We start from the raw sequence: 14,231 nt of genomic DNA on the forward strand, positions 1-14,231 counted from the left end.
AAACTCACAAGAGGTGGCTCGCTCTGAAGATCCGAAAACTCTGACAGGAGACATCTTTGCAAAAGAAATTGTTAAATCAATCTTTGACACTTCCTTTGTAATTCTGAACAGATCGTGGTTTTCTTTTTAAAGGTCCCGATTTAGACTTTTTATGTAAAAGTATTTCTTACAAATATCAGTCAGTCATTTTCATCATATTAGAAGAATCATGCCAACCTCTCATTATTAAAAATAAAATCAAATTCTTAGCGATGGAAAAGCCCTCTAAGTAGATACAGGTTCATTACAAGCATCTCTCTTATTGTAACAATAATCAAGTACTTGTTTCTGTATCTTTGATATGCGCAAAATTTATCGAGATCTTCTCTTGCACCTATACTGGGTTCTTTATTTACTGTGCTAGGAGTGTAACCTCCTCTTACTTGCGGGAAATCATACGCACATTTCTCATACCAGTTGCACAGGTTCCATATTTGTATACAAGTCTTGTAGTTTGTCTCTAGTCACGTGAATTTTTACATGAATCTTGCAACTATGCTGTTTTGCTACTGATGTCATACGTAAATATTTCTGTTTTATTTCATTGCCTAATAAGGATAATTAACTAATGTTTAATCTCTTGGCCAATACGAATACAATTTCGCCACTGGCTGAGGGATTTTGATGAAGTTAGGTATTCAAAATCCATATTAAAATTTGCCGAGAAATTAAATTTATCTTAAACTTGTTTTTAATATTATATTAAAATTAGATAGATATATTATGAAAGCATAAGCGAAGTAGTGAACTACGTAGCATTATAGAGATCATGCTATAGCATTGAGCTACCTCATATGGGGGTAGTGGCCATAAGGTGTCAAGTAGATGGGAAGATGCATCATTAGAGGTTAGACAGAGTGTACTCCTTTCGTAGTGCTTTCCTCCGTAGTGCATTCGCGAGAAAACAAGACCTAAAGAAGATGATTTTTATGTCTATGTGTCTGTTTTCTACAGTGAAACTTAAAATACCCACTTCAGACCCAATTTTTAAGGAATCTTCTAAACCTATTTGTCTGTTCTTTATGTATCTGAGTAAATTATGTAAATATTTAATTTTAACGCAGGTCGCCTCGAACTGTTCTGCAACAAAGAGATTTAAGAGGAAGTTCTTGTATTTATAGGGAGTAATCATATCGAGAGCTCATTGCAGGTAAGCCAGCAGGTGTCCTGAACACAGATATAATATAAGAAAGTTAAGTACATAAAAACCATGACAAGTAAACAAAATGCACTGAATAGGCACTGAACTTTGTAGAAAGGTAGCTGGAGTAGATAATAATCGACTATAAATGCTAAGTGTGGAGGTATAAAAGCTTCGCAGTTGGCTGCACGGCATAACCCAGAAGTCTTGCACAGATCACATACCCGATGATGAGGAGAGATCTCTCGTGCATATAAAGGGAAATAAAACTGAATGTGGGAATTGCAGAGGGAATTTCTCTAAACGGTGTTACAGGCAAGATTTATGCCAGCATACTTGAGAAGAGATTAAGAAAAATTGCGGAGTGGAAGAGAAACTACCACAAGTTGAATTCAGGTCAAATTGGGGTTGCCAGGATCGGATTTTCAATGAGACAAATAGTCGAGAAATCATGGGAATATAACAAGGATTTGTATTTAAATTGTTCAGATCTAAAAAAACTGTAGAAATAAAGAGAGAAAAATACATAGTCTGTGTTTTAAGTTTCAGTCAGCAATTAGAAATGGAAGTACAGCAAGATGGCTTGATGTTAATCATGCTCGCGACAAGGATGTACACCATCTCCACTGTTATCCATTGTCTGTATGGATCATTATGAAGGAAAATAGTATTAAATGAAACTTCGTATAAAAATTGGAAATATTCTTTCGCATCTCGTTTCATAACATCTCAGCTATTTTAGGAAGAAGTTCTAGTGAAGATGACAAATTATATTTGGAATTAATGAATAAAATAAAGAACGCTGACATGGTTGGGAGCCAAATGAGTATATTTATATGGAATGGGAGTCAAAACATAAATTAGCAGTATACAAGAGAACGTTAAAACTGGCTTTAAGTCATGGATTTGAGAATTGGGTTAGAAATAAAGCACTTGATCAAAGACCACAGAGTCCTGGGAAAGATTAGGGGAGTGAACAGATGGCATCAATGGCAATATGCTATTAAAAACGAGGATATTAGGAAAGAACTTGAGATTGTCTGCATCCAGGAATGCGTTAGCAGAGCTAATCTCAGGTGGTATGGTCACTTAAACAGAATGGGCGAAGAAAGATTAGCAAAACAAGTGTTCTCTGCCAGGTTGGCAGAAAAACGACCAAGAGGAAGACCAAGATAAAGGTGGATTGATGTTAATGCCTGAGAACATCAGTTCCCAACCGGTGGTACGCGTATCCCGCGGGGTACGTGCTGGGCCATTCCAGGGGTACACGAAAAACAAGTCAAGTAAACAAAATGTACTGAATAGGCACTGCACAAAAGTGTTTAAAAACAACTATTTTAAAAACAATGGGTACAATTTATAGAAATGGGTTTAAAAGGGATACCCAAGGGGTTGGGAACCACTGTCTTAGAAGATCTGACAATACTGGAGAACTGACAGATAACAGATGAGATTGGAAGAAATAGTTAATAGGAAGTTAGCAAATAAGCAAACTAAATTGTGTGACACTACTGTCGTATTCTTAACATCACTCGAAAGTGCACAAGAATTTGATTAAAGCAACTGTTAAACCAGCCTAATGTCTGGGCTCGAATCTCGCTGTTGGCATGATGTTTGCGAGTGTTTTTAGATAGCAGATGAATTTCATCTTGCCCATTGGAGTCCTGAAATACCACGTTTTATCTCTAGAGGAGGGTATCGGGATTATGTGACCCTTAGCCTATCCACTATGCTAATACGCGCTATACATTTCGTACGTTTTATGGAATGTCACAGAAAAAAACTGGCTGTTGGTATTCAGCCAAGTTATGCGTGAAAACAAACACGAAGTCTTTGTTTTTAAGGGAAGAATACAAACACCAGTTTCATTCTATTTATGTCTACAATGATGTGTGATGCAAACTTTACTCATTGATGTAACTGCATGAATGACTGAAGCGTAAAATTTCCGACAGCATTTAGGAACAGGAGAACTCAGACAACAGAATCAGCACAAAAAATATTACATGTGCTGAAGTGAATTCTGAAAAAGAATAGAAGAAATCTGCATCTGAACGAACCAACATAGATGAAAATATAGGTGATTTGTATATATTTAAAAATGAAGGAAAATCGTATCATGAAAACTGAAGCAAATATCTTTCTTATTTGCTTCAGTTTTCATGATACGATTTATTTATATTAGTTGTACAGAGAGAGAGTTTCCGAACGTTTTAAAGGCCCAAGGCCCCTCTCTTCTCACCTCCTATGCACTTACATTATCAAACTACAATATTCTTAATCCATTTCGGCTTATACGAGATTCACACCTCAAGAACCCTTTTGATTTTGGAATTATATTAAATGTGTATGTTTCGGTAGATAGCAGGCATTGAACTTCTGACACACACACACACACACACACACACACACACACACACACACACACACACACACACACACACACACACACAATAGGAAGAAGTTTCCCTTAAGAATCCTGATCGTTTATTAGAAAGAACTTTAGCATTTTTATTAGTAAGAAAATGCAAGTTGGAAGAAATCTGAAAAGGAAACAGTCCCATTTTTTGGGTACGAGATTAATCATTCTTATCCATAACACATGGTGAGGGATTGTTAACAGGAAGCATGTTTGAATTAGGCTGAGCAGAAATCTCACCCTTAAAATCATCCACGAAGGTTGTGGTCAGTTTTATCTGGCAACAGAGAGAAGGGGTGACTGACATTTTACAGCCAGTCATCGCTCTGTTGGCAAATAGAAATTGCGAGATCCTCCGTTTAACTAGCGATGGTGTTGTTCACTGAACATCATCAGTGGGGGATGCAAATGGAAAACGCCTCTCGGGTTTGTTTATCCACAGTTGAGTGCTGATGAAAAACAGCCTCGGCGATGTGTGAACGGCGCCTCAGTGATCCAATTGGCTTGTGTGGTGTGGAGAGGGGGTGGGGGGGGCAACCATTTAGGCCAATTTGATTTCAGCCTTTTTATATAATGAAAGAGAACAAGTTGCCTTTTTGAAGTCTGTTCATTCCTTTGACAACACGATGGGACGATTCGAAAGAGTTTAGAGGTGTAAGTAACCCCGAGACGGTTTTACTGAGGCAGGCAACACAATTTTTAACCGAAAAATAAAAACATTTCTCTTATCAAGAATTCGTTCGTCTTCCTTTAGCAGTGGATTGGAGTAATTATTAAAGAAGTAAGCTGTCACTAAGGGGCAGAAAGAGAAGCATTACTTTAAATGGGGGGGGGGGGGGAGGGTGCTCAGTGAATAAATAAACGCCATGCGAACAGGTAGGGGAGAGATAAAAATAAACTTCGCATGAACTCGAGGCATAAGTGACCGCAGTAAGCTCGTGTATAGGGGATAGGAAAGAGGGGGGTACGCAGATAAGCGACGACATTCGGACACTGAGGGCAAAAAGAGCGCGCTTAACGGAAAGGAGCGTCTCTAGCAAAATGAATTTTAGAAAAATAAACGCTTACATTAACTGGTTGCCAGGCGATGTCATGTTCACCACGTGGTCGTAACTGTTCGGAAACGTTTTCCCGCATAAGACCTTCCCGCCGCCGCAGCACCGTTAGAAGTGGCTGCGGTGCACGAGGGGCCGAGCGAGAGATAATTAATATCGATCGCGAGGATCTCACGTATTGGAAATTCGTCTGCTGCTAAGAACCTCGTGGCGGCCTCGATGTGTTCGAGGGCGAACGGGTTTTCGTTTGAATGTGTCGCCTTTCGAGTCCCCTTCGATGTCGGCGTTTGTCACCTTGCGGACCTGCGGGGTGGGCGAAGAATTGGCTCGCCAAATCTCCACCACCGAATAAAGTTGCATTTCGAGAGTTACGGCCTGCACGGCTGCGGTTCCGGCAGGTCGAGAGATAAAGCAGACGAACAAAAACATAGCGTGCTGCCGAGCGCGCATGGGTAGTCGGCACTTCTCCGTGCGCAGATGCAAAGCGCACTCCCCCACTCAGCCAACATGGCGGTGTGGTCCGGGACTTTCTACCAATTGTCCATTCCCAGGCTCTAACTTAGCCCGAAAATCCAATCACCGATCGTTAAAATCCATCTACGCCGGAGCGAGGAGTGTCGTCGAACCGTTCGATGCATTTTGATTGCCATTAAAGGCGCAAATCATGGAAAACATGGGAGAGTCGAGCGAGCAACAAATCAGCGAGACAGCACGAGTAGAGTCAGTGGAGCCAGTTGAGTCAGTCGGTAGCGTCGGTAGCGTTGGCAGCGTAGACCCCCCAGACCTGCTCCCTGCCCACGAGCTTACCTCCGACATTAGCCGCTCGGACGCCGACGACGTTAGTGTGTCCGCAAACATGCTCGACGCCTCGGACTTTCGGGCCCTCACGGAACCCACCTACCAGACCCTGAATGGCCGCATGTCGCCAGGGTTTTCCACCGCAAACAGCTACGCCACCCTCACTCCGTTGCAACCTCTGCCGCCCATCTCGACCATGTCGGACAAATTCTCCCACTACGGACACACAGGCAACGTGAGCGGCAGCTTCACGCTCATGCAGAACAACCTTGGCATGGGGATGAACAGCTACCAGTACGACAAACTGGGGAGCATGACGGGCATGAACATGAGTCCCAGTCTGGGCTCGACCCATCCCTCCGCCGTGTCCATGATGGCTGCAAACGGTCTCGGAACGCAACAGAGCTGCATCCCGTCTCCACCGTACTCCCAGAACGGGCTGCACTCCCCGGAGAAAAACATGCCGCCGAATGGGTACGAGGCGTACACCCACCGTGACCTGTCACGAGGCCTGACGTCGCCACAGAATCCGACGGTCAGTCTGCACTCTTCTTCTGCTATGATGACCACACTGAACGGGTTGAACGTCACCCACGCGCCCCCCACGAGCCATCTGCAAGGAATGAACTTGCAGTCGCGGGGTCACGACGTGAAACCAGCCACGACTCTGACAGCACCCACGCCTGTGCCTCCCGCCAGTCTTGCAGCTCCCGCACCCACCCCCACCCCGGCTGGCATTCCCCTGACACAGCCGAGTGCGCCTATCCAAGCAAGTGTCCCGAACTCGATGACCAATTCAGTGACCTCCCTTGTGTCCATCACGAATACCAACAAGATCACCGTGAACCCCGCTTCGAGTTCAAAGATCAACTCGGCTGACGAAGTGGAAGAAATCAACACCAAAGAACTGGCCCAGCGGATAAGTGCCGAGCTGAAACGCTATAGCATCCCGCAGGCCATATTCGCTCAGAGGGTCCTCTGCCGATCCCAAGGAACATTGTCTGACCTCCTGCGGAACCCGAAGCCGTGGAGCAAGTTGAAGTCGGGGAGGGAAACTTTCCGCAGAATGTACAAGTGGCTGGAGGAGCCAGAGTTCCAGAGGATGTCTGCTCTCCGATTAGCAGGTAGGAAGTAGTGTAAACAGAATTAGGTGATCAATGGCTAACACTTTAATAATCCCATCCTATCTCCAGGTGCAGACCGGGTTCGTCTGTAATAGCTACGAGTATGGATGGAGACAGATAAGGCGTTCTTTATTCTCACTTGCATATAAGGTAATGAACGCCACCTTCAATTTTTCATTATTTTACTCTTTTTGCCGTCAAGTAAATGCTCACCGAGGAGCCAACTCATTTTTGTTGCTCTCGAAATAGCGGCAGACGCGTTGCCACTCTAACTTTTATGTTAATTGAGTGTAGATTTAAAGGCACGAAAGTGCACGCATGATTAGCAAATAGGAAGCGATAAAATAATTTGAACTTGAATTTAATATAAAGACAGCATCTAAATATTTATCTTTATTTATTAAAAGTTTAAAAACATTAAATGATTTGGCAGATTATTAGTGATTTTTAGAACGGGCGATCTACTCTCCATCTAGAGAGATAGATGGATAAATGAGCGAGGCAAGTGAGAAAATATAACTGAAGCCATTACATGTTTTTAAAATTGCATAAAATATTAGGATATTTCTTAAGCTTTTTGATTACTTAGATACATCATCTAGAGTAAAGCCTTAGAATATGCATTTTCATTGACGCTAATGTAAGATTCATATAAGATATGAAAACTTCGCCAAAGAATGCTAACGCATCCAAATTTCTCAATGAAATGTTACCCTTAAAGTTGATGTTAGCCACTACGTGAAATAGTTTAAAATTGGTTTGTTAACACGCTTCTGTTTTACAGTAACATATAATGTTATCTATTTCTACAAACTATTTCAAACGTGTTTATTCCCCAAAATTCTTTCTTACCTCAAGTGAAATATATTTGAAAACTGATAATAACAATATAAAGACTCACAAGATGAAATCAATCGGAATTTTATTTTTTCCCTCAACCAGAACGAGATCGTCGAGTTCTGATGTTCACTAAGATTTTCTATACATTCTGGAAGCAAAGCAAATAGCATTTTCATTTTTCGATTCTGTTTATAAGAAAACGAGTAGTTTAAATCTAAACTTCTATTTGTTAATTTCCATTCAAACTAACCCTAATCAAACATTTGCTGCTATTTCTAGTGTGCTGGGTAATCATCTCAAAAATGACAGCTATTTTAAGTGGGCTTTCATTCTCTTTGAAGGCTCGTTTCAAATTAAACGTAATTAGCCCTGATAGGAATTTAATTTAGCTTTCATGGTAACGTAAATAGTCTTTTAAAAGAATGCCCAAAAAAAAAGTGCGTCAGAGATAGAACTGCATACACACATAAATGATGGTCGGGAGAATAAGAAAACAGAATGATAAGAGTGTTGGAAGATTCTCTCTCTTTTAGGGAGAATAAAATATTTGAGGCACCGTCGTTTGGGGGGACATCAACATTGCACTTGGCCATCCATAATGAAAACGAAGCATCGTTAAAATAAGAAAGGAAAGATCCACTTTTTATGGATCTAGTTAGCACGTTGGGAACGAGAGGGTGGAAAAGAGAGAGAGAGAGAGAGATGACGGGGAGGGAGGAGTTTTACATCTCCGCTTCACTAAGTCGTCCTTTTTCCGTCCCGAACAAATTCTTCCACTCTATTGCTGTTCGGTGTCTGTTCGGCGGTGGCGATGAAGTGCTTTATTGCATGTCCCACTGTTCTCGGCGCTTGACACGGTGTCTTGCTGGGAAGCGGCCGTCCACAAAAACTCCGTACACATATTTGCCAGTTAAAATTAACGAGCGAACAAACCCGCAAGTCGGGCAATGGAAGGTTTTAGGTGCGGGGAAGAAAAGGCGGTGCAGACCCGCTTTTTTAGGGACCACAGACAGCTGTTGGAGTCAGGAACAAGGTTACGGGGCCTGAAAAAGGACGCTCTTCCTCTAGAAAGCCTTTCAACCAAGCTAATGGCCTTTAAAATCGGAGCAGCTCGGGCTACGGAAGCTCGGAGCCTCCTTTCACATGTGACAGAGACAGGTGCCAAGCGGGTATAGTGGAGGGCGGGAAGGGACAACAAATCTACGCCGTTGGCTTGGTGCTTTTTAGATTTTGAGACATTTGTACAGTGGGTGGTGCACGACTTTTGTTTTCTGTGGAAGGAGAGAAGGGGGGGGGAAGAAGCCTTTGATATTTTAAAGTCACCGAGTAAGTGCTGTAAAAGTGATCTCATTCATAAAAACATCTTAGAAAAGAGCTTTCTTGAGCCATTGCAGGAGGAGTCGTTGAAAAAGAAACGCGAGGAGATGTTTGCCAAATACATTCTTACGACAGATTACACAAACAGAAACAATCGCAGTTGCTCGTGGTGTTGACCTCGTAGTGGAAAAAGCAAATCTTGGCATTTTAGAGGAGAGAAAATTCTGTCTGTAGATTTATCTTTCTTAAATAGAATGCAGTTGCTCCGACCCATTGGTGCTATAGCAATGCGAATGATTCGTTTTCACTGCAGACTATCTATTTCTCGTTGTTAATTCTATCTACCTTTCCTCTTGCTAGCGTTCTAATTTATGAGTGCTGCTTTCCAACCTTGAGACTAAATCGCCAGACTTATAATCATATACACACAGTGTGTGTTGGTGGAATATAAGAATTGTATTCACTTATTATCCGTCTACTCTGCTACATACAGCACCTTCCGAAATAAAAATTGTTTTGATATTTCCGATGGCTTCATCCCCCACCCCCAATGCAACAAGTTTTTCACACCTACTTCCCCCTTTTTTAAATCAGTTCTTAAGGAATAATTATCTCTTTGGACTGAAGAGGTCATAACAAATGTTATTTTTCGTTGTAGTTGAATAATCTTCAGCCTGACTCGAATTTTGTTCTGAAAATCAGAATAATCTCAAAGCATATTTCGAATTAATTACATTCTGAATGCACTCAATTCATAACGATGCAACTTTGAGAATTTATACTGAGAAATTATATTTTTTCGTAACATCGAGACACAATTATAAATGCTGGAGCTTCTTAAGAAGTTAGAATTTGTGGAAAAACCAATTCAGATGATCCGGACTGCCACCGACGTGAAATTATCCAAATTGTTAACGAATTTATACGTATATAATGTCAAGAAGCGATTTGATTATAGTGCTCATAAAATGACAAGGAAATCTCCACAATGGCTTCTTACATCATTTCTAGAGGGAGAGAGAGAGCATTAATGATCTTGATGAAAGCACCAAACCTTATTTCCTCATAATTGATTGTCTTCATGCCGATGGTAATTAGCTTCGGTCTTCACTTCACTGTATAGCTTACTATATATACGGAAGAATCACCTTTACAGGGGCAATGGTTGCGGATCAAATTATTTATTTAGACTGCCGTCAACAGAATTGATTTCTGGAACGAATTCACTGTCGGAATTTACTTTTTAATACAAAATTATGTATTTAATGTATATAAATTGGATAAAGTATTTTGGCAATCGAACAGTTCGTAATAAAATGCTTAGAAATGCATTCCTAATCGGTTGCAATAAACCGTGGATAATTCCAGTATACCATCGTAACATGCAGTGCTGGACGTTTGATTCTTCATATGACAGTTTTAAACCAGATTCGGTCTCAAAAACACTTCAGAAACATTAAAATAACGTCTTTTATAGGAGACGGAAGTCTTTAATTTTAAATTCACCTTTAATGTACACATGTTCTTGATTAAAGGCATCCGTAAGGACTGTTCCAATACGATAGATGATTTTTAGCATTCAAAATACGAAAAACTGAAAAAATAACATGAAAATGAGCAACAGAAATTAATATTTAATAGAAGGAACGAAGATATCTACAGAAAAATCTGTATATCAGCTTTTATAGGAAATATTTCGATTACTGCTAAATAGCATATTAAAGCTAGATTTTGTTGGGAAAATCCATGGCGCATAAGACTTCCCCAATCATTTCTGATGTACATGAAGTGCTTGAAATTGTTGCGGTGCTTGAAAAAATGATGAAATAATTTATCCAAAAGATTTTGTCTGCTGGACGACAAATGTTGGTGTTCGTTAACAACACGGATAATACGACTTTATTGCCCTAAATGTTCCGTAATGATTAGTAAAAAAAAAAGAATATGAATGAACAAACGATTAATAAAAGATGTAGAAATCATATCTAAAGATATATTAATAAAAATAACAAAAAGATAAAAAAAAACGATGCTGAGCTTAAATTATCCTTAAAACTATTTAAGAAGTACATAATAAGCCAATTTCTTACTGGAATAGACTAGTGAACTTGCCCATATTATAAAAACGATTCACTAGAGGTCATTTTAAGGAATTATTTCATGACTGTGTTGGCAGCGTGATAGTAATTTTTCGTAGCTATATATTATAATATAAAATTTAATTTAGACTACTTTAGGATTAACGTGAGGTAATCAGGTTTCGAATGTGAAACTTGAAAATAAGAAATCTCAAATGGCAACTATATAAATTGAATATCTTTGACTAGTCATTGTTCATTTCTTAGAATACTTTGTGACATTTGAAGGAAAAGAAAGAAAGAAAGAAAGAAAGCAATCAACTTGCATCATCAGTTTTGACCAGCTGGGAAGTTAGCGACAGTCTCCGGACCTATGCTAAATTGCCAGCTCTTGCGTTTTTGCGGCAATGTGCAGTATACCGTGTGTGTGTGTGTGTGTGTGTGTGTGTGTGCACGCGAGCCGGCGGGCTCTCTCTTTCTATCCATCCCTACACAGTTGCTGCCAAGTGGAGCTAACTAGGCGGGCAGTGAGGGTCTTGTCACGTCTTCTGATATATGAGTCAGCTTGCCAACTAAGCTTCCCCTGGTCGGGGGCAGCAGGTGCCACAGTTAAGTAGGATTACTGGCCTTATCCCTAGCATGGTCCTCTTTGGATCGAGCGTAATGGGCCCCACCATCGCTGTATACCTCTCATTTCCACCTCCATGCAGTGCAGGCAGGAGAGCTCTATCTTTTGTTCTTCGTTCATTCCATGACTACTCCACCCGCCCGCCCGCCCTTTACTCTTCCCCCTCTCTTTCCCCCCCTATCATTGTGAAGCTGTGTCATGCAAAATGTTCATAGTGTGCTGCCACTATAACGACGGGTAGTTGGGTTATTTTCGGTCTTCATGTTCGAATTGCAACGAAGGGGTCAAAGGAGGTGTTTGTCCCTGAAAATGTCTTCAATAAAGAAGACAACTAATCACAAATACACGATGCTGATAACTGATAAATATATTTCTAGCGAAGAGTTGCTTCGACACTCTTTACAGAGCAATATATCTGTACTGTAAGACGCATAAAGGGTTGCGCGCTACGGCATTGCAATCTTCTTAAATAGAAAATAAGAAGGCCAAGTTATATTTACGGAGAACGTAGCAATCATAGCTCACGGTATTTCAATTTGATGAGATTGTTAGCAAAATGTTGGTCTTACATGAGCGTGCTTCTATCACAAGGACTTTTGCACAGAGGGATTAAATCATTACATGATCAGCAATCTTGTTATGATTGTGTACGAGGTGTGAAAGAGTGATTGATTAGTCGGTTATTTGGAATGAGATAATGAACACAAAAGCCATTTTTAGATTTATTTAGAAAATGTGTAACCGAAATAGAATTTCTTCTAGGGAAGTTTTAGAATTAAACGCATAAACAGTTTCGATTATTTTAAAAATAAAAATTAAATTTTTATTATTAACATTGGGGAGAGAGAGAGAAAGAATAAATTCAACGCTTAATATTATTAAAATACCGAAATGGTTAAATTCTGAGCATTTTAATTAATATGCCAGTTTGTGTGAAAGGTCTGCATTTCAGTTAACACAATTCCTGCTTACTGAACAGAAAAGGGTTTGGTTAAGTCCAATGATTTATTTTTATTTTGGAAGAGAATCTAAAATAATCCGACTTATTTCTCATCAGATGAAGAAGCTCAAGCACCCACATCCAAACACGAATTCCAGGAGTCCGTTCTTTGATTAGGCGTTCGGGATGTGCGATCATTAAGTCGAATTCGTCTTCAATGTGCTGTCCACTAAACACACCTTTGGTGGTCAGCAATAATTACAACCCCCTCGCCTCGCCCGAATGAGACAGGAAGGAACGCGATGCACCTTAATCTTATTCTCTGTCTCGCATTCTGGCGGAGAAGTGTTTTGCGAGATATTTCGGGAACGTCCTCTTCCATCCCGATTTCAATCTTTGTATTCAACAGTGCAGAGGTTGTAGAACTTCAAAGAGATGTTCGTTCAGATATTTAAAAATATTGTAAATACCACGTGTTCAAATTTTATTCTACTTACCAATCATGCCTGGTTTTCCCCTTTCGAATCTGTGATTCTAGAGGCACTCGTTGACCTCTACAGAAATGTAGAGGTCAAAAGGCTCCTCTTCATCTCCAGAGACATACTTAGCCGATGAGTTTCTGGAAATATGCGAATAATTAAAAATGCACACTTTTGTTATTTCTTACAACACGCAAATCAACATCTATATAATCTTCGGTTCATTAAATTCTTCAGTCATATTTCCCCAAAAAATCATAATTCTTCAGTCTTCAACATTACCCTTTTTATAGTCCTAATATGTTCTCTATTTTATTCTGTATTTTCTCTTATACCTTGTAAGGCAAAAGGTTGAAAAATCATTGCTCGAATGATAACCCACAAATGTTATTGGCTTCTAATTACTTAAATTACAAACCCCTTCTGCACGGATTTGTATGCTACAGAACGTCAGGGTTTTGCGAGTAAAAAAAAACCACCCTTCCGTCGATTCCTCAAAACAAGAAGAGGAAATATATTTGACACCTTCAGGGAGTCCAAAGACTCATCGAGGGAGGGCACCTGCTCCACAACTCCGTCTCCACCATTCAATCACCAACTGACCGCAACCACACTAAGGCCATCTACCGCTCACCACCCTCACTAGTATTTTCACAGACAATCATAAACATCCATGCCCACGGTGGGATTCGAACCCGTAACCCTTTGGCTGGTGAGTTGATACGCTATCCACTGAGCTGGTATTATGATCATATAAATATAATGTGTGTGGGGGGGGTCAGAAAGAGGGGAAAATTGTGTAGTCTGAATGTTTCTTTGGTCAGTAATCTAAACCCAGAGTCAAACAAACAATTTCGATAACCCCCGTTTCAAACAGACCATTTAAGTCACCGATCCAGTTACAGAGCTAACTTTATATCAAAATATTTTGAAAAATAAAATTTATATCAACAAATACTTTCAGCTAGATATTAGTGAGAGTTACGATTTAATTTTATTGATTTTTTTTTCCTTTCAAACAATCGAGTAGATCAAGTTCGCAGGTACAATGGGAGCGTAGAGGTCATTTGAACGTTAGAATTCAAAGAAGAAAAAAAAGAGAAAACTGCAATAATTTAGTAGAACTCATCAAACAGTTTGATGGGGGGGGGGAACTGGAAGATCGTGCTGTGTAATTAACGATTGCGTAAATAACGTGGAAGATCACATCTCTGTAGTGATGTTATGGAGCGATGCTGATAATTCTTGTTAATACGTTTAGTAATCTACCAAACAGTTGTTTGGTCTTTCGTGTTATTGTATTGTGAGATATTTTGTGTCGTTAGGTTTATCAACACCTGAAGAGGAGCAATGTTTGTCTTCTACTTATCTAC

The 14,231-nt window shown here is 40.2% G+C and overlaps 1 protein-coding gene across 1 annotated transcript in view; it reads left to right on the top strand.

Moving 5' to 3' along the window:
- The first annotated feature begins 5,318 nt into the window (after positions 1-5,318).
- Positions 5,319-14,231, top strand: part of onecut (homeobox protein onecut) — a 263,632-nt gene continuing 254,719 nt past the window's right edge. Inside the window, exon 1 of the mRNA XM_090402187.1 lies at positions 5,319-6,583. Within this exon, the coding sequence (XP_090258313.1) occupies positions 5,319-6,583 (1,265 nt within the window). The remainder of the gene's footprint in view (positions 6,584-14,231) is intronic.

Source organism: Typopeltis vanoorti, chromosome 12 (genome assembly GCF_054136105.1).
Source record: "Typopeltis vanoorti isolate ZY-2024b chromosome 12, IOZ_Tvanoo_1.0, whole genome shotgun sequence".
Classification (NCBI taxonomy): domain Eukaryota; kingdom Metazoa; phylum Arthropoda; class Arachnida; order Uropygi; family Thelyphonidae; genus Typopeltis; species Typopeltis vanoorti.